The 21,002-nt window shown below is 40.6% G+C and overlaps 2 protein-coding genes across 2 annotated transcripts in view; both read left to right on the top strand.

Annotated features, from left to right (window-relative positions):
* The window catches only part of TRAF3IP2 (TRAF3 interacting protein 2), a 50,614-nt gene extending 39,850 nt beyond the window's left edge, over positions 1 to 10,764 (top strand). The window contains exon 12 of the transcript XR_014493869.1: positions 10,445 to 10,764. The gene's annotated coding sequence lies outside the window, so the exon portion shown is untranslated. The remainder of the gene's footprint in view (positions 1 to 10,444) is intronic.
* Positions 10,765 to 16,374: 5,610 nt separating this feature from the next.
* REV3L (REV3 like, DNA directed polymerase zeta catalytic subunit) overlaps positions 16,375 to 21,002 on the top strand; it is a 76,061-nt gene continuing 71,433 nt past the window's right edge. The window contains exon 1 of the mRNA XM_083367370.1: positions 16,375 to 16,926. Within this exon, the coding sequence (XP_083223496.1) occupies positions 16,788 to 16,926 (139 nt within the window). The 5' untranslated portion in view covers positions 16,375 to 16,787. The remainder of the gene's footprint in view (positions 16,927 to 21,002) is intronic.

Below are 21,002 nucleotides of genomic sequence, written 5' to 3'. Positions count from 1 at the left end.
GGTAATGATAGCATGTATGTTTTTCAGAGTTCCCTATTCCTGAAAAGGACAATCAGGCAAGTGTCCCCACAGTGTGCCTGTGTTTAACAGATCTTTTCTCTGATTCCAAAGCGCTTTGTGGCCATTATTAAAACTCCTTGCAGTAATGCAAAGGTGCTTATTAAAGGCAACTGGACTTTCTTGGTTTTTTTCCTTGTAAACATTTTACTTCTCATCCAAAAAGCTACTTCAGTTCTGACTGAATGGTGGGGAATGGAATTATTTATATTCCTTAGCAGTCTTCCTTAGCATCCTTAGAAGGAATATACTGTAAATCCTTCCATTCCTCACTATTCAGCTACAACTGAAGAAGCTTCTTGGATAAGAAGTGAAACCTTTGAAGGGAAAAAACCAAGAAAGTCCAATTGCCTTTGATAAGCACCTTTGGGACAACCATGAACTTGGGTGATTAAGAATCTCCAAGATACTCCTTGCAGTAACAGTTCGAACCTATCAGCTACTATTCTAGTGATGCTTGGATTCCTGTAGATCAGACCTTGTAGATCTAAAAACTGCACAAAGCATTCAGCAGCATCTTTGTGCATCACCATTCATTTTTTTTAACTGGCATTTATTCAAAAACACTTCACAATAAATTAAAACTAATAATTCAGTGCCTTTTGTTGTTTCCAAGGCTATGTGAAAATTGTGGATCTTAACCCTCAGTAATAAAGCACATGCTTGGGACAGAGAAGCTGGGTTTATATAACAAGTTAAACTAGCAATTATTGCTAGTTTGGATCCAATACTGTCCGACCTCAGCCAGTGTAGTTTATCATTCAGTATATCAGGGGTGTCAAACTCAATTTCATTGAGGGCCGCATCAGCATTGCGGTTGCCCTCAGGGGGCCGGGTGGGTGTGGCCTACTGGGTGGGCGTGGCTAGAGTGTGTATGGCCTACTGGGTGGGCGTGGCCAGCTCTACATCGTTCACATCAAAGGTGCCTATGGGGGCCTGGGCAGGAGTGGGACAGATCTGAGGGTCTCTGGCAGAAGGAGGGTCTCTGGGCCAGGGCCAAGGCAGTGGGGGCCGTTCCCTCGCTGTTTCCAGGATGGCTTCGCGGGCCGCATGAAACCACTTCGCGGGCCGGATCCGGCCCCTGGGCCTTGTGTTTGACATGTCTGCAGTATATTATCAGATTGGCAAACTAATAGTTAATAAATCGTAGTTCAGTTAACTACCAGCTAGCATCTATAGAAAAACAGCAATCAGGCTCCTAGTTCAACCCTAGCTTCCCTAAAAAGGCTTCTTTTTGAAACCAAAGAAAAGTTTTCACTAGCTAGCTGAAACGTGATACATTGAGCCACAAATTAATCACCCACATTTTAGTCTATGAACTCAGTCCATGCTATTTGTTTATAGTTCAATAAGCTATGTGAACACAGAAAATTTGGCTAATTGAATATTCAGTGATTAGGTTTATCTCTTTAAATTTATTTCTGATAGTAATTTTATTAAAGATTATAATTACAACAATAAAAACTAATATAAACTAAAAAGGAAAAAGGAAAAGGTGCAGAAAAGAAAGAGAATAGGTAATAGAAAAGAAAAAAATATGAATATAGTGAAGAAAAACAAATCTAAACAAGTTACTTCTCCATCACAAGTATAAACACTTTCAGTAACTTATCACCTTTTATTAAACTATAACAAATAGATCTCTTCTTTCCATATCCCATTTCTTATCTATAAACAAATCCATAGAACCATCATTTTACTCCTGATTTCAGCAAAAGTCCATTAAGAGTTATTAGAGATAATGTATTTACTTTAACCTTGATCAAAACCACCAACTTTATATTACTTGCTTTTACTTCTAACAATCTTGATCTTAATGTAATGGAACTTATTACTTAATTTTTGCCCCATCTCACAAAATTCTTCAAAAACTTTAACAAGAGTCTTTGTAAATCCAATATAGGAACATTATCCAAGTCATTTTCTTGGGTTGCTATTTGTAAATATCAGCTGATTTCTTTGTTCAGTATAACACCTTTTTCGTATCATTCTTGCACCCACTTTCTCATCAGTCTCTAACTTGTCAGGGAGAACTTGTTCATCTTCCATAACATCTTTTAAACACAAGTCTATCTGTACAAGCAAACACTATTAAAATTAACTTCTGGATTCAAAGTTCAAAAATATTCTTCAATATGTCCAATGTTAAAATGTTTTGCTTCATTCTGTAATTTTAAGTTTTAATGTCCTTCTCCTTTAATTATAAATTTTTAATTTAACTCAAGTTCCCTCTAATCTCCAATTTTTAAAATCTTGTCTCACCACGCTTTTTTAAAAAAAATTCAAAGCAAAAGCATTTTCTCATGGGTAGGATTCTTCATAATTAATTCCAAAATTTTATTTCAAATCTATTTGGACCCTTAAATCTATTTGTAAGATCAAAGTTTTAATCACCCTGTCTGGAGCACTTTGAGGGTGATCTCAAAGTTCTTTCTTTGTCTGGAGAGGAATTACAAAGAGTAGGTGTATTCACTGACTCTTAATTCTGCTGTGGTTGTCAGCTCTGCTTTTTGCTGAGCTATCTTCAGTCACCCTTTTTTTTCCCCTGGAAACCCCATGGTTAAGTCTACCATAGGTGTTATATCAATACAGCTATCAAGTAAGTAGGAATTATACCAATGGTTTGGACTCAGTAAAACAAATATGTTATGTTCCTAATTTAAATAGATTAATTAAAGTTATTTAAATTTAAATTCAAGTAAACAATACATATAGGATTGTGTTTAACCAAGATCAGCTTTCTAGTTTCATATGTTGCTCTTTTCCCTTTGCCATAATTGTACCATGACGATTCACATTTCAGCTTGAACTGTTTTCCACTGTGTCACAATCACAGCTGTTTGATCCTTACATTAAAAATAACGCTTCAACACAGCTGTGACTAGAACATCATTTCATAAAAATTAACATGGCCAAGAATCCTCCATGCAAGTCACACTATGTTCTCTAGAATTCTGCTATGTTCATCCCCAGGTCAAATTGCAACAGTGTTGCATGACACATCTCAAATTATACCACTGCATTTATGACATTCTTCTTTATATGGTTTTACTTTATTATGCTCTTATTTACGGTAAGCTGCTTGGAGAAATTTGTTATGGGGAGGATATAAATGTTTACCACATGGCTTCAATCTATCCATTTTTTCCTTACAAGGGGCTTTTATGATAATTGTGGTTTTCAATACCATGGTGTTACCAGATTCATTTGGGGAATGTTGCTAAGGGATGCTATTTTTTATTTTTATAAACAGCAACAACAATCAAGTAGTGACACACACACAGAGACACAGACACACACACCACACACGGTGTGTTTTGTGTGAGCGCGTGTGTTTATGCACATATGTGCATGCCAGTAATGGAAAATCAGACGAGAGGAATTCACAGTCATTCAATAGTCAGAGAGAAACTTAGAAAGGACCCACCCTCATTGATCAGTTTAAAAATGGCAGTGGGAAGGTTGGACCTTCACACTTGCAAGATTTTAATGTGGCCTTACAATAAAATAGATTTAACTCCTCTAGTTATGTTTCCCACCATGTTTTACCCAGGAGGGCTGACTAAGTAGTGACACACACACAGAGACACAGACACACACACCACACACGGTGTGTTTTGTGTGAGCGCGTGTGTTTATGCACATATGTGCATGCCAGTAATGGAAAATCAGACGAGAGGAATTCACAGTCATTCAATAGTCAGAGAGAAACTTAGAAAGGACCCACCCTCATTGATCAGTTTAAAAATGGCAGTGGGAAGGTTGGACCTTCACACTTGCAAGATTTTAATGTGGCCTTACAATAAAATAGATTTAACTCCTCTAGTTATGTTTCCCACCATGTTTTACCCAGGAGGGCTGACTAAGTCACCCTACCCCACCCCAAAGCTGCAACTGCAGTGCTATTGGTCACCAGAACCATATGACCACTCTTTAACTTCCTGCTTAAAATGTACCTAATGTAAATATAAGCTCGCATTTGTACTATATAAGAAATGCTTTTGCATCAAACTGAGCTGGTACAAATCTTAGCTACAAACCGCTGCAACAACATACATATAGGCCAGTGTTCTTCAGACTTGGCCCTTTTATGACTGGTGGACTTCAACTCCCAGAATTCCTCAGCCAGGCACGCTGGCTGAGGAATTCTGGGAATTAACGTCCACCAGTCATAAAAGGGCCAAGTTTGAAGACCCCTGGTATAGGCAGTCCTTGACTAATGACCACAATGGGAACAGAATTTCTATTGCTAACTGACGCAGTCGTAAAGCAAGATGTCATGCGACCATAGTCCTGGGTGGGTTGCCATCATTAACTGAGTACTGCAGCTCTTTGAGTACCTACTCATATCCAAGGCATTCTAGGCTCAACCCCTCCTAGTTCCGAGTTTCAGTAAGGTACGTAAGATTGTGTATTTGCACTATAGACTTCAGGTCCTTTTTGCAAAAGGGTTTTCTGAGACTCCCCGTGGATCTGGAGCTGCTTTTGTCTTTTTTTTTTCTTTCCTTTTTTGGGACAGCTCAAGCCCAGGCTAGCCCGGCCCAGGAGCTTTTTTTGCAAAGAAGCTTTCTAGCACGCCATGACTCTGCAATTGCTGTTGGCTTTTTAAAAAATTTTCATAGACAAAGCCCAGCTCATCCCAGCCTGACCCAGGAGTGCGATGCAAATTCTGTCAGGATGCCGGGGAATTCTGGGAGCTGAAATCTACATATCTTAAAGTTGCCAAGGATGAAAAACACTGGTTTAAATGTTAAAATTGTTTTTTTTTTCAAATTTGCTGGCTACGAAGTAAAATGGGCTGTAGATGGGAAAGACGAGTGTTTAGGCTTTGTCTCTTAGCTAGCTTACTGATTTATACCACCAGCTCAATAGCTTCCTTGTAAGACATCTTTCTTTGAGTGTTTCCTCTCAGTGATCCTGAATAAGAAAAACGAGAGAATGAACTTCCTGCCTCATTCATTCCACTACCAAAGAATACGTTGTTCTCTGACCAAGGAAGACTGTGCGTCAGTAAACAGTTTGTGTAGGAGGATGGCTTATTCTCCCTGATCTGTTTGTATAATGAACTGGATCATGTGATAAATATGCATAATGACTTTTCTCAGTTGCTCCTGGAAATCCTAGCAGATAAAACACTAAATCTCCCAGGCATCACTCAAGGCATAGCAAATTCATCATAAAGAAGCAAACATTAGAAAGCAAGCTTTCCTTTTCCTACATCAGAGTGAACAGCAACAACATGCTACTGTTTTTTCAGTTTATGACTTAATTCTCTATTCCTCTATTCCTACGCTTCCAATCTCTATCGTATCCAAAGCAGAACATCATTTACAGTACTGTTGCAAAAAGAAAAAAAAAGATGCTGGCCACAAGCAATTCATACTTTCAAGCTTTTATTATCTGAGGGAAAAACAATTTTTTAAATGTTGCTACCAATTCTCGGGAAAGTTATTTTATTCATAATTCCTGTATCTGGACATCCTGCATCATGGCTAAACAATACAGAGCTACCACATCAACAAGACTTAAAAGTTTTAAAAATGGCCTCCAGGCGTGGCAGGAGCACGGCCAATGGTATAATTACATCATAGGGCTTTTAAAAGGCATTTTGCCCCTCACTTTTTGAAATCCAAAAGCAAAATCAGCATTTTTAGAAGCGTTTTGAGAAGTTTTAAGGTAGCATAAGAGGTGCCTTTAGTCATCAAGCCTCAAGATCTCCATGCGGCTATTTTAAATCCCTTCTCAGACCCCGAACATTAAAAACTGAAAAACGTGTCCCTAATCACTTCAGTGATGATACTGACCATGCCCGTGACTGGAGGCAACAAAAGACAGGGTAGATGGTTGGGCTTGCCCTGACTGCTGGAGCGGAGTTTTTAAAGGGATTTAACAGCACCACTGGAGCCTTTACCCTTTAAGACACAGGCATTCCTTTTAATGCCATTTTGGAGGGGGAGAAGCCTAGGAAAAATTACATATCTGAAAACAGACCTTTTTGTTTGTTCAACAGTACACCCTGAAAGTGCTTCCCAGCAGTGCAGTGAGTACAAAGGGATCCGTATGTCCTAGATCAGTGGTGGTGAACCTATGGCACGGGTGCCAGAGGCGGCACTCAGAGCTCTCTCGGTGGGCACCCGCGCCATGCCTCAGAGGTGGCAACTGTCCCTCTTCAACCAGCTGCCTGCTAATTCGCCGAGGTCCCACGTGGCTGAGTGCATCCTGGCACAGCTGGTTTCCCTCCCCCCCATCCAGGCACAACCCACTGCATCACCTCCTCAGCTGTTGACCGACCATCCATCTCAGAGGCAGCTTCTTTGAACCGCTGGCGATGGGCTGCAGAGCCCAAGTGCACCTGTCGAAGGGCCGGCAGGTTGTGGCTACTGACGGACAGCATTGGCCCCCATGCACTCGCTGGCGTCTGTGTGCGGGGGCCGATGGTGTCAGGAAGCAGCTGCCCCAGCCCTTGCCTTGCCCCATGGCAATGGCACCCCCACCTTGCCTCGCCTCACCCCACAGGATGAGTCTCCTGCCTACCGCCCCACCTGCCAGCTCCCCCAACCCTGCCCACCCCCACAGGTGTCCCTCCCCACGGGCAACATTGAGGTAACCACACCCACCTTCGCCACCCCCACCCAATCTTCCATGACCACCACAGCCACCCCCACCCAGTGGGCCACACCCACCTGGCACCCAGAGATAAATAAGTGGGTTTTGGGTTGCAGTTTGGGCACTCGGTCTCTAAAAGATTCGCCACCACTGTCCTAGATATAAGACTGCCCATCCCAAGTTATATAACAGATGTGCCTCTGGTGTATTTTTCTCGATCCAAAAAATAACATGAATTATTGAAACAAGGCGTATAATCATATAAACTCATATAAGTTAGATAGTAAACAGTTTATTTCAAGGACAGAAAATGATAGATTGTGAGGAACTTGTTTATCTACATATTATTTAAATGTTTACCTCATTTACTACACAGAATTCAAAATGGCTAACAGCCATCAATTTTCTCCATAAAAAAAGTTCCTCCAAATGCTCAGAAAAGGGGGGAAAAACCCTTTTTAAGCCAAGGAAATGGCAAATGGTCTAGGGAGGCTTCCAGCTTCCTGGTGGGCTCTGAGGTGGGAGCTTGGAAAACATGAGTTGAATGGCTCCATTAGCCTGATAAGGATCAAATGAGAGTATTGAATCTTTCAACCTGGAGAGAAAAGGGGTTTCAGGAAACAGAAAATGAAAACAGACTCTTCAGAAACATCTTCCTTTCGACATACAGGAATACTGAGTTCAAAATGGGACTGAACACAGCCCCAATCCTGAGTCCTTTACTGTATTGTAATAAAGCAATAAGGTGTGAGAGGAAAGTAAATTGTTTTTCATTCATTATATTATTTCTCCCCATTTTGTCTCTTTAAACATTGCTATAAAATTCATGGAAGAGAAACATTTCTGTTAGGGAGACAATTGTTTATTTTAACATTTTATACAAGATCTCCGCTAGTTGCCTCTAATATCAAGCATGGGTGGTCTAGACTGTCACTTTGGAAACAAAACAGATGCTTATGTCACTCCCCTTGTCTTACAACCAAGTCTTTTATGCAATTTGCAGAATAATGCTCTCTGGACTAATATAGGTCAAGGTTACTAGCTTATTGTCGCAATATCTCTGTAGCCTAAGCTAGGCTAAAGAGGTAATAACCAATACTGCTGGGACTTTTTTTTCTATACAAAGCAGACTGAATAGTATGATACTTACTGGAATTAAATAGCATGTTTTTAGAAATGCTTGCCACCTATTTGAGGGTTGCAATACAGGGGTGCTTTTGCTAACTCCCAGAAAGCAGACTGATTTTCTATTTGCATTCTCTTTTTGCCATCAATCAAGTAGCCCTGGTGCTCAGAAGATACTGCCATCACATGTTGGTCACATATATGGTAGTAAAGCTTAACTTGTGAATTCAACTTTTCAAAACAGGGACAGACCTTGGGCCTGATTAAATCTCCCATGGAAAAGCCTAAGGTCATAGCTTCAGCCTGAAACATAGATTTGAAACATACGGCATTTTTTGATAAAAAGATGTGAAAGTAAAGATTATATTTGACACATTGCCTGTTCAATCATGGTTTACAGAGTAAATATCAACTGGCTAAATTCAAACAACATGCCAAATAATAATCCTTAATTTACCCCATACCAGTCACATTCACATATTAAACCAAAACCAAATTAAACCGTGGTTAGCAGAATATATCAATGCAGTCATGACTATAATGAACCAGGATAAATCATCCGCTATTTAAAAGCCAGCTTCTTATGTGGCTTTCAATATATTCATAGGTAGATAGATAAGTAGGTAGATGGGTAGATTAATCCAGGGCTTTTCAACCAGTGGTACAGGTACCACCTGGGGTACATTGGCACCTAGCAGGTGGTACGCAACCATCCTAGAAAGGTGGTAGCGAGGGAGGGGAATGAGCTGAACCGGTGGTAGCACCGCAGATGGCTGGAGCTGCAGGGCTGTCAGGGCTGAGCGGAAAAGCCAGGATCAGCGCCAGGCTCCAGCTGGAGCTCGGCGCTGATCCTGGCACTTCTGCTGAGCCCAGAAGCGCCAATCAGCTGGAATGTTGCAGCATCTCCAGAGTCTTGTGATTTACATTTGGATGCTTGGCAACTGATTCATATTTATGATGGTCACAGTGACCCAGGGTCATGTGAAGTGACCAAAACCTTCTGCTACCACCCAGAAAAGGGGGGGAATAAAAAACAAACACCCCCCACCCCCACTGCTAATCCTCAACAGAAATGCTCACAATGAAAACCTTGGACAGGAGGAAGAGCGCCACCAGGCGGGCAGGCGTCCTGCTCAGCTGTGGCTTGGGGGGCACTTTTTTCAGTGCCATTGTAACTTCGAACAGTCACTAAGTGAAGTCGAGGACTATCACTTTCTTCCTTTTTTTTTTGGTCATCAAGTTTTTGACACCTTGATAGGCGACTGGTGGTACTCGGATGTTGCCATATCCTAAAAGTGGTACAATGGGTGAAAAAGTTGAAAAGCCCTGGATTAATCCACATTCTTAATTTACAGAATGCAACATAGGAGGAATATATCTATTTCTAAAATTATGTTATTAGTACAATTTTCTTAATACTGTTTTGCTATTATTTTACTTAGAAGTATGATTGGCTACTTGCAAGCCACATTTATTCTGTTATATTTTAGAGAAGGCACAATTATATCTGGCATTACTTACAGCTTATTGCTGAGCTATAGCAAACAACCCGTTCAGTTCTATCATGGCTAAATAAGGAGGCTGCTCAGTTCTAAAAATAGTCATTCATATTGGTCTGGTTATAGCAAGAGTTGTCATCTTTTACAGATATAAGAGTCCTCCAAGTTCAAGTGAGGACATAGATGCAGATCATATTTACATTTGTCTCATTACTGAGAAGCCATGACCATTTATTTACTCAAATCCCCTTGCACATTATACATGCTATTGTGCCCTGGCAAAACTTAGAAAAACAAAAGATATGGGTTTATTCTTCAATCTACAGATTCTAATATAAACTTTTTACCCAGGGATCCAGTATAAAAAATAATGCAAATTCTTGATCCCTTTTATTCACTAGATCTAAATTTTAATTTTTGCCATTTTGCAGCAGTTATTTGCTCTTCATCATCAAAATTCCAAACTAACTACTGATCAGATAAATACTACTAATTCTACATGAACTTTCAGTTCACTGTTGAAATTGAGAAGGATATGGAAAACAAGACATACTGAGCTCCTGTTTGCATACAAATGCATGCCATGTTTTATGAAGAGTGAGACAGCTGCTTTAGACATCAGAAACAATAACAAGGTCTAAAATGGACAGGAATGTTTAGGTAGAAGTTGCACAACATAAATTAAATTAATTAAAAAGCAAAATCCAAATTAGTATATCCATTCGGATGGATACTTTATATCAGGGGTCTTCAAACTTGGCCCTTTTACGACTTGTGGACTTCAACTCTCAGAATTCCTCAGCCAGCGTGCCGGGCTGAGGAATTCTGGGAGTTGAAGTCCACAAGTCGTAAAAGGGCCAAGTTTGAAGACCCCTGCTTTATATTGTCATTTCCAATCACTTGAGATCCCTAGGCCTAGATTTTTGTCTGCTTCCTAATGCAACAAAAATTAATATAATACAATTTATCAAGTGGCTGTTGGGAGTACTGAATTCTAATGACATTGTTTCAGTCCACTTAAGCATAGGGCAGGTAATCTTTCCATGACCGGTTGCTTCGCTTTTAATTAGTATTACTCTACTTGCGTAGGACTGTAATAGCACAATATTACTGGAGGATAGGGTTTTAGGGTACTTTCCTTGTTTTTTTATTATCAGAAACTGTGGCATCTATTTCATTCCTCTGTTGAAAATCTACAGAATACTACCACCTGTGGGACCTCAAGAAAACAAAAGGAAGCTGGAAGCTCACATGAAACACAAGTTGTCCATTCTTGACTCAGACTTAAGAATGCCTATTCTCTTGCCAAGATCAAGATTATCATCCTTTAAATAAGAATTTCAGAAATTGTTTTGGTTTACTTTTGTAACCATATTTATTGTTGTAGTAAAAACAGAAAGATTATATGGCAATTATGACTATGACATAAAAGACCTGGCTATAATCTACTTGATCTATACAAAGATGTTGAATATAGTGTGTGTGTGTGTGTGTGTGTGTGTGCGCACGCATGCATGAGTATACACCTATAAATTAGTTTGGGATAGAAAAATGAATTCTCTAAAAACTTTTCAATGACTTTGATTTAAATATTTGTTGTGTGACTAAAAATACCTTTGTAAAGCTTATAAAAATAATCAAAACAACTGTATTCTCTTTTGGACTACTAGTCTTTGGAACCCCAATCTTTGGAACAATCACTGCATTTCTTTGCCCCAAAAAAGTCTTCTGAACTTTGGCACTAAAGACTTTACCTCTGTTACGACATATTTTTCTTCCATCTGCCAGCTTCCTAGTCTTTACCATTTAAATTTCTTCCTTCTTCCATCCCAAATGTTGAGACATTGCTATAAGCTTCCTTTAGCTTACTACTTCTTCACCAGGATAGCCTATAAATCTTTTTTATTTTCTGAATAAAATCTGCTACCCATGTTAAACGCTGGTAGATTACGTGTATTTGTGAATGTACTTCTAATCAACTCAATGGCTGTTTCCCCCACCCACTTCTACCTGAACAACCTCCTCCCCCCACTTTGAAACTGCCTGCCCTCAGACTGGAATGGGCCCTTTCCTCTTGCACTTTCAGGACACAAGAGTTCAGCTTAACTGGAAGGAGGTGACCTAGAGAGAAAGTATTCAGTTCAGAATCCACTTTACTATTTTTAATGTTTTATTGCTGTATGTGGTTTTCGTTTATAGGGAGCTATCTAAAATCTTAGGAAATAGCAACATATAAATCAATTAACAAATGCAAATAATTAAAGCAAGGGTTTTCCAGACATAATTCTACCAGTATACAAAAAGCTATGTTATGAAATGGAAACTGATAAGACGGAGTAATATATATAATAATGTCTGATGTGTTATTGGCCATTAGGCATTTACAATCAAGGAAAAGGTCAAAGAAATCTGAATGGGATGGAAGCCAACATGATGAATGATTTCTTATGCCAATGAGAGAGGCAGGCTTATGTGCTATTTCCTCTGCAATCCTGAACTTCTGATAATATTTAGGAGAACTAACTACAGCATTTGTGTATTTTTATGGTTTTAGTATATAGTACAAATATGTAATATAAATAGCGCATCGAGATCACAAACAGTATTAAGAATAACTTCTGCCATATTCTTAGTAAAGTAAACCAATAAAGTGGGCCTGAAACACACACACACACACAAAATCACCAAGATTTTTTTCTGTCTCTTACAATTTTTATGACTTTTTTGATTCAATATGAAAAGTGTACTTTCAGTACTTCTAATGTAGGAATCTTGGATTTCTCTGCAGAACTATATGCATGTAAATTGGCTACTGAATACTTGATTAACACAGAGCATGAGTAGAATGCATATTGACAGGCTACAAAATATAGCAGCATGATCTCCCTTTATTTATGTATATCTGTGTGTTTAATCCAAGAGAGACTTAAACCACAAACCAGGAATCTCCTTGTATCTGAAGGAACCTTTGTTTTTCTTTATTAGATTTACTATGTATGGGAAAGGAATGCAAATGAGTACAAGATTATGAAAACTGAGTAAGCTAGAATCTAAAGTAATATCTCCCAGGTTCCCAAGGGGCCAAAAGGTAATTGCAAGGAATTTGAGATGGACAACAACTGTGGAAAACCAAATAAAAACACTGACACAGACTCTGATTAAAATATGATATATGCCTGAGGTAAAATCACAGGAAGAGAAATATCAGCCTAGAAGGAATACTGGAAGGAACAACATTAATTTGGGCTGGTTTCTTTCCCCCTTGACGAGGATTAGTATTTTTGTTTCCCACAGCATACAGAACTTGTTTCACTGCTCTTACATCCTTTGCACCTTGCTTGACTAATTTTTATAAGATGCCCATGAATATTCCTGCCCCAGCACTATTCTCTATGTGCCTCTATTCTGGTTTTCATGACTTTCAAAGGTACCCAGTGAGCCCTCAAGAGTTCTCCATGCATCCACATTGCCCTCTTATATTTTCTGTCAGGACAGTACAAATGCAGATTCCTTATGAGCCCAATTTTTAAGAAGGCAATGCTACAAAGACTACATCATTTTTTGATTTGCTTTGACTTTCCTTTAAAATGGTTTTGTGGAAGAGGAGGTAGTTGACTTGATGAAAAAGCTGAAACAAGACCTAAAAACACTGAAAAAATAATGGCTACTCATCTGTTTTCTTTTAAATATTGCAACTAAAATTATGCATTGTATAGATACTATACTAACATTTCCAAACATAAAATCAATATTCCTTCTGCCATCATTATATTTAGATATATAGAATTACTTAGGTATATTTATGACCGAATAAAATCACCTGATAAAAATTGACATAGCAGAGTCCATCTGTTATGTAAGACTGTGTCTTTTTTAATGCAATTTGTATTTATTAGTTAATAAGGACTCTACAATATGCCCCTGCGCCTTCCAAGCTCTTTCACCTGACTTTTTTTAATTACAAAAAAAAAATTTTAAAAAAGGAAAAAGACAACTTAAAAAAATAAAGTGACAGCTTACAGCATATTTATTTTTAAAAAGGCTTCTGGGCTAAATAGGCCAGTAGGCTTTCTCATAAAACAAACAGACAAAAAAGATGGAAGGTGCTTTGTTTGGAAGTGTGTTCATTTGACCAAGAACACAAAAGGTAAATAAGGCTACTATGGAGTATCCTGCCGGGGAGAGGTACTGAGGTATTGAGAAGGTGGAAGTATGTTATGTATGGCCAAGCCCCTAGTAAGACAATATTAAGAAACTGAGGTCTCTACATCCTTTCAGATTTCTGAAGTAACAATATAACATTTTGCATCCTAGTATTACACCTGTTCTGGTATAGTTACTAATTTAATATCAGCAATCATCTATTTTGGCAGAGGACTTAAATCTCAATTGGCTTGTGCACCCAGCTTTGCTGTTTTTTTAATATGATATGTAAATCTAGAGGTTATTTAGGGCAGAAAGGTAGTTAAGAAATATATTTAAGATTAAGCTACTTTAGTTGGTTTGATTGATATCGGTAGCTTATTCAAATTTACAGCTCATTATTGGGATTGTTGCCTAGCAACACACATTAGACATTCTGAAGGGCAATGGACAAAGGTCTTTGTTTTAGGTACGATTGGATTTGCTGTTTTGAGTACTAAATAAAATTACATTTTTTTGCTGTACACAAAAATTGTTTAATAAAATTTCTATTTAATCAATAGGCAAGCAAGTATGCATATATTCAAAACTGAGGAATAAAAAAAGAATGCTAATGTAAGGTTGTACAAGTTATTTCCAGTGAGAATCCCCCCCATGCCTGAAATAGCCTGGATTCAGTGAAGGTAAGTTTTTTTGTTTCTGTTTTTTGAAAAAAAAAACAAATTCCATTGCATTGAGATGAACACAAGTAAATTAATACAGTTCATCTAATACCCTGCAACAGCTTAGGATCAGCAAACCCAGAGTCTCGACTGACACATTTATTCCTTTTCCAATAAAAAGTAAATATTGCATATGAAGTCAGTTTTCCTTTGAGACTGTACTTTCTCTCCATCCATGGGGAAGAAAATCTACTTAGAGAGACTACCAGACTGTAGCCTGCATCATGATTGTGTTCAAACAATATACTGAATTTAATTCTCATTCAATAGAGAATTCAATAGAGAATTCTCAATAGAACCCCTAGCACAATAATGGATATAACTATGGAGTTTTCTTAGTAGCAATATGGAAATGGCTTGCCCCTATGTTCTTCAGGAAGGTGCTTTTGACTTCCTAATTCAACGCACAGCCCTACTATTATTTGGTCTCTCATACAAATACTAACCAGTCCCAAACCTGCTCAGTTTCTGAGTCTAGAGAAGATTAGCCTGTTGCTGCCCTTCTAATCAAGTGTTCAGTGTGAAGCCAGTCCATATGGTTTATGCTTCATAGGTTGAATGACCTCAGAACAGTTTGTTAAATTAACTATGGATAGATAGGTTTACCATAAATGTCTTGGGTGAACAAAGCCCATGTACTTTCAAGTTTCTATCCACTTTCATAGTATAACCACTCAAAACTTGTACCTCTTCTCCTCATTCTGCATAATTTTATACTTGATCCAACATTTTTGAACAATACCTTACAAAAGCATTGGCAGTTCCTAAACTTAAAAAATAGCCAGTCTTCAGCTTGTATATATTACTGGAAGAAACCAAATACAAAACTAGGATATTAGTTTCATAAGCAAAACAATAAATTATTCCAAACTGGAGAAACATAATATTGTTCTGGGTACATTGCCTCGGTTATCATAGAATAACATTCCTTTTCTTAAACAAAGGCAGAATACGCGTATAGCGTACGTTAAGTGGAAAAAAAAGAGCAAAAGGGAAAAAAAAGATATATAATTTGTGGTGAATTTTTTTTTTTACTTCAGTAATAGACCCGTTTTGTTACGCAATCACCGAGAAAGTATTATACAGCAAAATGTTTTCATTTATCAGTGAAACAGATATTCGATTTCTAAATTTTTGTTTTAACGTTTGTATTGACTGTTTTTTAAATGCCCTGTAAACCGCCCTGAGTCCTTCGGGAAAGGGCGGTATATAAATCTAAATAAATAATAATAAATAATAAATTCCGATAATGGCCGCAGTTCGACGGTTGTGTCGGACCAGGGGCAAGCAAGGCGACAAACGCACGACACCTGACCCTCTCCTAAATCATCAGGGGACTTGGCTACCGCCTTACGGTAACTCCGTAACGTAGCTGAATTGGAAAAAAAAACCCATTTGTGCAGGCGCGCGTCGCTTTGTTGTAGAAGGTCTTCATCGCGCGCACCCTCCCATTAAAAAGCCGATCGCCCGCTGATTTGTCACCCTGATTGGCAGGTTTCAGACAACCAACCACCAGATCAGCGCACGCTCCGACAACTGTCCCGCCACCTGGCCAGCAGCCCCCGCCTAAGTCCCGCGCCACCGCAGAACAGCTGTCAGCGCCGAGCTCCGCAGCTGGGGGGGAGGGGGAGAAGCGAGCGGCACGTTCCTCTTCCGCAGCGCGCGGCTGAAGCCCCGCCCTTCCTGCCACTCCCGCCCTTTTAGCAGGCTGCGCTCCATTCATCTTTCTCTTCCCCCGGCAGGAACGGTTAAGGAGGGGGCGGAGGAGAAAGAGAAGCGCGCGCAGGAAACGTAACTCGGCTCGTCACGCATTTCCCCTCTAACGCCCTTTTTCCAAGGCGCCCAAGGAACTCACCTTCCCTTGGAGCTAAGGGGCTCGACTTCTGAAATGGCGGCTAAACACGATCCCTCAAGTTCCCAGTCCCAGTCCCTGACCGCGACTGCGCTCTCCGTATAAACTTTTCCCAGCCCTTGGGAGTTCAAAAGCCGAACTTATCGATAGCACGGTTCCCCTTAAGCCAAACGCGTGGGCGCGAGTTACTAAAATTCGCTTTGGGAGCTGAAGCTGCTACTCGAAGAAGAGAGTCCAGCCTTTCTCGCTCTCCAACCGCCACCCTTTCCCCCCCCCCACCACACACACACACACACACACACACACACCCCGCCCTGCTTTAACCCTCCAAGGTGTCTGGTTCGTGACGTCATTATCATGGCAACAACAACCGCAGCCGAGAAGCTCCCGTTCTGGCGCTGTTCCACGCCACGGACAAAGTGGGAGTTGCTCACGAGCCGCGCGCGGTCCGCCTCGTTCTAAAGAACCTCGTCCCGGTTGGTGCTCGAATCCTGGAGGCAGGACGGGGAGGGGAGGGGAGGGGTGGCGAAGAAGAAGAAGAAGAAGGAAAAAAAAAGTGGAAACCTGCGAGCGCGTGCGCGTCTCGCTCCCCGGCCGTTCCAGGACCGCCCGGCCGTTCGTTCGCCCAAGCGAGCGAGCGAGCGCGAGCGCGAGCGCGCGCGCCGGGCGTGTGAGGAAAGAAGGCGGGGGCTGCGCTCGCGCTGCGGACGGGTGCGCCAAGCCCCAGCCTCGGGCTGCGCCCAGCGGTCGCCCTCAGCGGCGCCTCTCTTCGTGGCGGCGAACATGTTCTCAGTGAGGGTCGTGACCGCCGATTACTATATGAGCAGCCCGCTGCCCGGCCTGGACCCCTGCCAGTCCTCCTTTAGGGAGGCCCCCGTTAAGAAGGTGCCCGTGGTGAGAGTCTTCGGAGCCACTCCATCGGGTAAGGACGGGCGACCGCTCGGCCCGGGCACGGCCAGGGCGAAGGAGGCTTTCTTGGCCCTGGGACCCTCTGCCTGCCTGCCTTCTTGCTCTGCTTTTTTTGGGACGGATGGACCGGGTTTCCCCGACCTCCTCTCTGCCTTCGCCTTCCGCTTCGCGACATTGGCGCGCTGCAGCAGGAGCCTCCCCTACCTGCTCCCGCCGCCGCCTCAGCCGCCTCCGCCGCGGTTGAGCAACCTCGGCGGTTCCCGGGGCCCCGCCTGGGGTGGGGGAATCGCGGGGAAAGGAATGGCAACCCCCCTGCACGTCTGAGCATTGTGCCGGAGGCGACTTGCGAGCCGCGTTTCCCTCGTTAGGGACTGCGCCGTGTGCCCCTCAGTTGTGCAGCCGGGAGGTGGGGTGGAGGATCTCGGCGTGTTTCTGTGTAAAGAGCACAATCCGTCTGTCTGCGTTGTTGGAAGCGAGTGCTCGCTCTCTACTCCCGCCTTCCTTGTATTATGACCGTAATGAAATCCAGCTGTATAAATACTGCTTTTGTCTGATGGCGGTGCTAAGCTGTAACTCACCTTGGCTGTTTCTCTCCCTCCCCCCCCTCTTTTTTTTTGCCAAACATAATATTCGGAGGTACAGTATAGAGTTTCTGTTTCTGGTAAAGCGTGTAAGTGTGAATGAGCTTTCAAATGCATTATTAATCCTAGATAAACGGAAGGAGATTCTTAATCACTGATAAAGCCTATCTTTAAATTGCTATCTTAAAAAGATCGTAAATTTATCGGGAATGGTAGATATTTCTGCTCTTAAGAGGATGATTCTACATCTTGTCACACAGGATTTTAAAACAATATTTTGCTCTTTAATAAAATCCGTGTAAGACCATTATTATTTTGGTTAATAATATTCTCTTCTGCTTTTAGCAAACTAGGTTTAGCAAATGTCATGTAAACCCCCAGACACACATTCTCTGTGTGTGTGTGCGCGTGCACACGCGCCTACTCAAGTAAATACTGCTGGGCCAAATAACATGGCATTGGGATATTCGTGACATGATTAATGGAAACTGCACAAAAAAGACATGCAGGAACTCAAGGCACTCAATCTAAATTACAAAAAAAACTAATACTGATAATAGTGACACTTTTTAATAGCATGTTTCCTATATTTGGTTATTTATTAAATTTATTTGCTCCGTACCTCGCTGTAGCAGCTAGAATAATTCCTATTTTGCAGTTTAATCCCTCAGTTCTTGTAAATGGAGAATATTTGAATATAGATCTCAGCATATTTTTTCATAATTCCTAATCTTACAAAATTATAATTTTATAAAAGGCTGGTTCTTTTGTGTATAATTGCAGTTTCTTATAAAGCATTTTTTTCCCAGAGTCCTACAGTTGGTTCTGATATTTCCCTTTGGGTAATGGTATTTGTCACAAATCTGCTTAACAATAGCAGCAAGTGTTGATTCCACAGGTGGGGATTGCTTATGTTTTATTCACTAGGGCACAGAAGGGGTGTGTGTGTAACAGGAGGATCAGAAAATATTCTGCAAAATAACAACAACCATCAAAGGTAGAGATAACATTGTCTCATCCAGCCCATGGGTTGCTTTGGGAATAAAGATATTTTCCCCCTTTATCTTACTGGTTTTTTTTAAATTAAGGGAAAGTATCTTAATGCTTTCCAGAAAAAAAATACAAAAGGAAAATACCTACCTCTGCATTAGGTATATAGATCAGTGTGGAATGGAATGACCAGTAGTACGATTTTTGATAACTAAGTCAAGATAAAATTATCCTTATCCATATGCAGTTTGCTTCCCCATTGATTTTGTTTGTCAGAAGCTGGCTGGGAAGATTGCAAATGACAATTTTTTAAAAAAAATTTTAGATTGCAGCATTAACCTTGATAGGGCAATCTGTAATGAGCAAACTAGACGAATAGCACTGAGAGTAGATTACTTGTGTGTACTCTGAGAGCTTATGCAACAAAGACAAATTGTTTGTGTGTCCAACCACCCTTGTCCCATAAAGTATTCTATTCTATTCAACAGAAAACATTACTATTTTTTTTTGAGAAAACCTTTTAATCAGGGCCATCAATGGGGAAACGTACAGGTAATCCTTGACTTATAACCATTTAGTAGCCAAAATTACAACTGAAAAAAATGACTTAGCACCATTTTTCACAGTTATGAGCATTGCAGAATCCCCATGGTCATGTGATTTATATTCAGATGCTTGACAACTGATTGTCATGACAGTTGCAGTATCTTGTGGTCATGTGATCTCCTTTTGCAACCTTCTGACAAAGTCAACCAGATTCACATAACAAACGTGTTACTAATTTAACAACTGTAGTGATTCACTTAACAAATGTGGCAAGAAAAGTCGCAAAATGGAGCAAAATTCACTTAACAAATTTCTCACTTAGCAACATAAATTTTGGGCTCAGTTGTGGTCATAGGTTGAGGACTACCTGTATTCTTCTCCCAAATACATGACACCTATTCTTCACATATAACATTTAAACAGAAGAGAGCTTACTGTATTCTAAATTAGGGGTCCCCAATCTCCAGTCCGTGGACCGGCACCGGGTTGCAGTATGCCAGAAACTGGGCCACACAAACAAGGGAAGCCCCATCCGTGGGATGCAGGCAGCACACAAAACCATGCCCCCTCCGGTCCACAGAACAACCTCTGTCCACAGAACCAGTCCCTGGTGCCCCAAAGGTTGGGGGGCACTATTCTAAATGGTGAATTAAATTGAGTTTATTTTCAGAAAAATACACAAATTATTTTTTGACAGCATCATAAATGATGTTTGCCACTGCTTCCTTCCAGGATTTTTTAAAAAGAAATTGACATTCTTGCCAAGAGTCTGGCATTCCCCATCCCAAACATTAACTAAGGCCATCCCTATCACATTCAGCCAGAGTCAACAAGTTATCTGCTGAGGCTTGAATTCAAAAGCTGCTCCATAAAGCTTTTTATAGCTGCTCTATCACTATTAACTTTTTCAAGTTTTTTCCCCACACTCTTCGTTTTAATTACATAGTACTAATTTTACTGAGATCTTTTTTCATTTCCATTCCTCAGAGGTTCATTTGGTGTTTACACTATTTCCTTTTCCTTCATTTCTAATAGGCAACTTACTCTTATCAACTTTAGATCTTGAATCTCTTTTTGTTAATCTTTATGGAGAAAATTGGATTATTTTCACTCCTTTTTATAGGGCAGATGGACTGTGATTCATAGCATTATATCAATTCTACTTCAGCAGACTTCTAGTGGTAATTAAGCTGCTATAAATCAACTCAAGGGACGCGGTGGCTCAGTGGGTTAGGATGCTGAGCTTGTCGATCTGAAGGTCGGCAGTTTGGCGGGTCGAATCCCGAGTGCCGTGTAGCAGAGTGAGTGCCTGTTACTCGTCCCAGCTTCTGCCAACCTAGCAGTTCGAAAGCACGTAAAAATGCAAGTAGAAAAATAGGGACCACTGCGGTGGGAAGGTAACAGCGTTCCGTGCGCCTTTGGCTTCTAGTCATGCCGGCCACATGACCACGGAGACGTCCTCGGACAAGCGCTGGCTCTTCGGCTTTGAAACGGAGATGAGCACCGGCCCCTAGAGTCGGAAACGACTAGCATGCATGTGCGGGGGAACCTTTACCTTAACCTTAAATCAACTCAATGTAATTTTATGATGGTTGCAGGTCCCAGGGTTATGAAATCACCTTTTGCAACATTCTGACCAGCAAAGACAATAAGAAAGCCAGATTCACTTAACAACCATGTCACTAACTTAACAACTGCAGTGATTCTCTTAACAACTGGCAAGAAAAGTAGTAAAATGAGGCAAAGCTCCTTAACAAATGTCTTGGTTAGCAATGGAAATTTTGGACTCAATTGTGGTCGTAAGTTGCGGACCACTAAAATGATGAAGAGGAGGTATCCTGTATTAGTCATTGTTTAAAAAATGATTATGTGCTGATGATATTGCAGTGGTTTTCATGAAAAAGAAACTATGTTTCAATAGATTCCTTTCTAAATATAGGCAGTCCTCATCTTGCAACCACAATGGAGCCCA

Source organism: Vipera ursinii (assembly GCF_947247035.1).
Source record: "Vipera ursinii genome assembly, chromosome: 1".
Classification (NCBI taxonomy): domain Eukaryota; kingdom Metazoa; phylum Chordata; class Lepidosauria; order Squamata; family Viperidae; genus Vipera; species Vipera ursinii.
The sequence above is the reverse complement of the archived record's forward strand: the minus strand, read 5'-3'. Positions and strand labels throughout refer to the sequence as shown.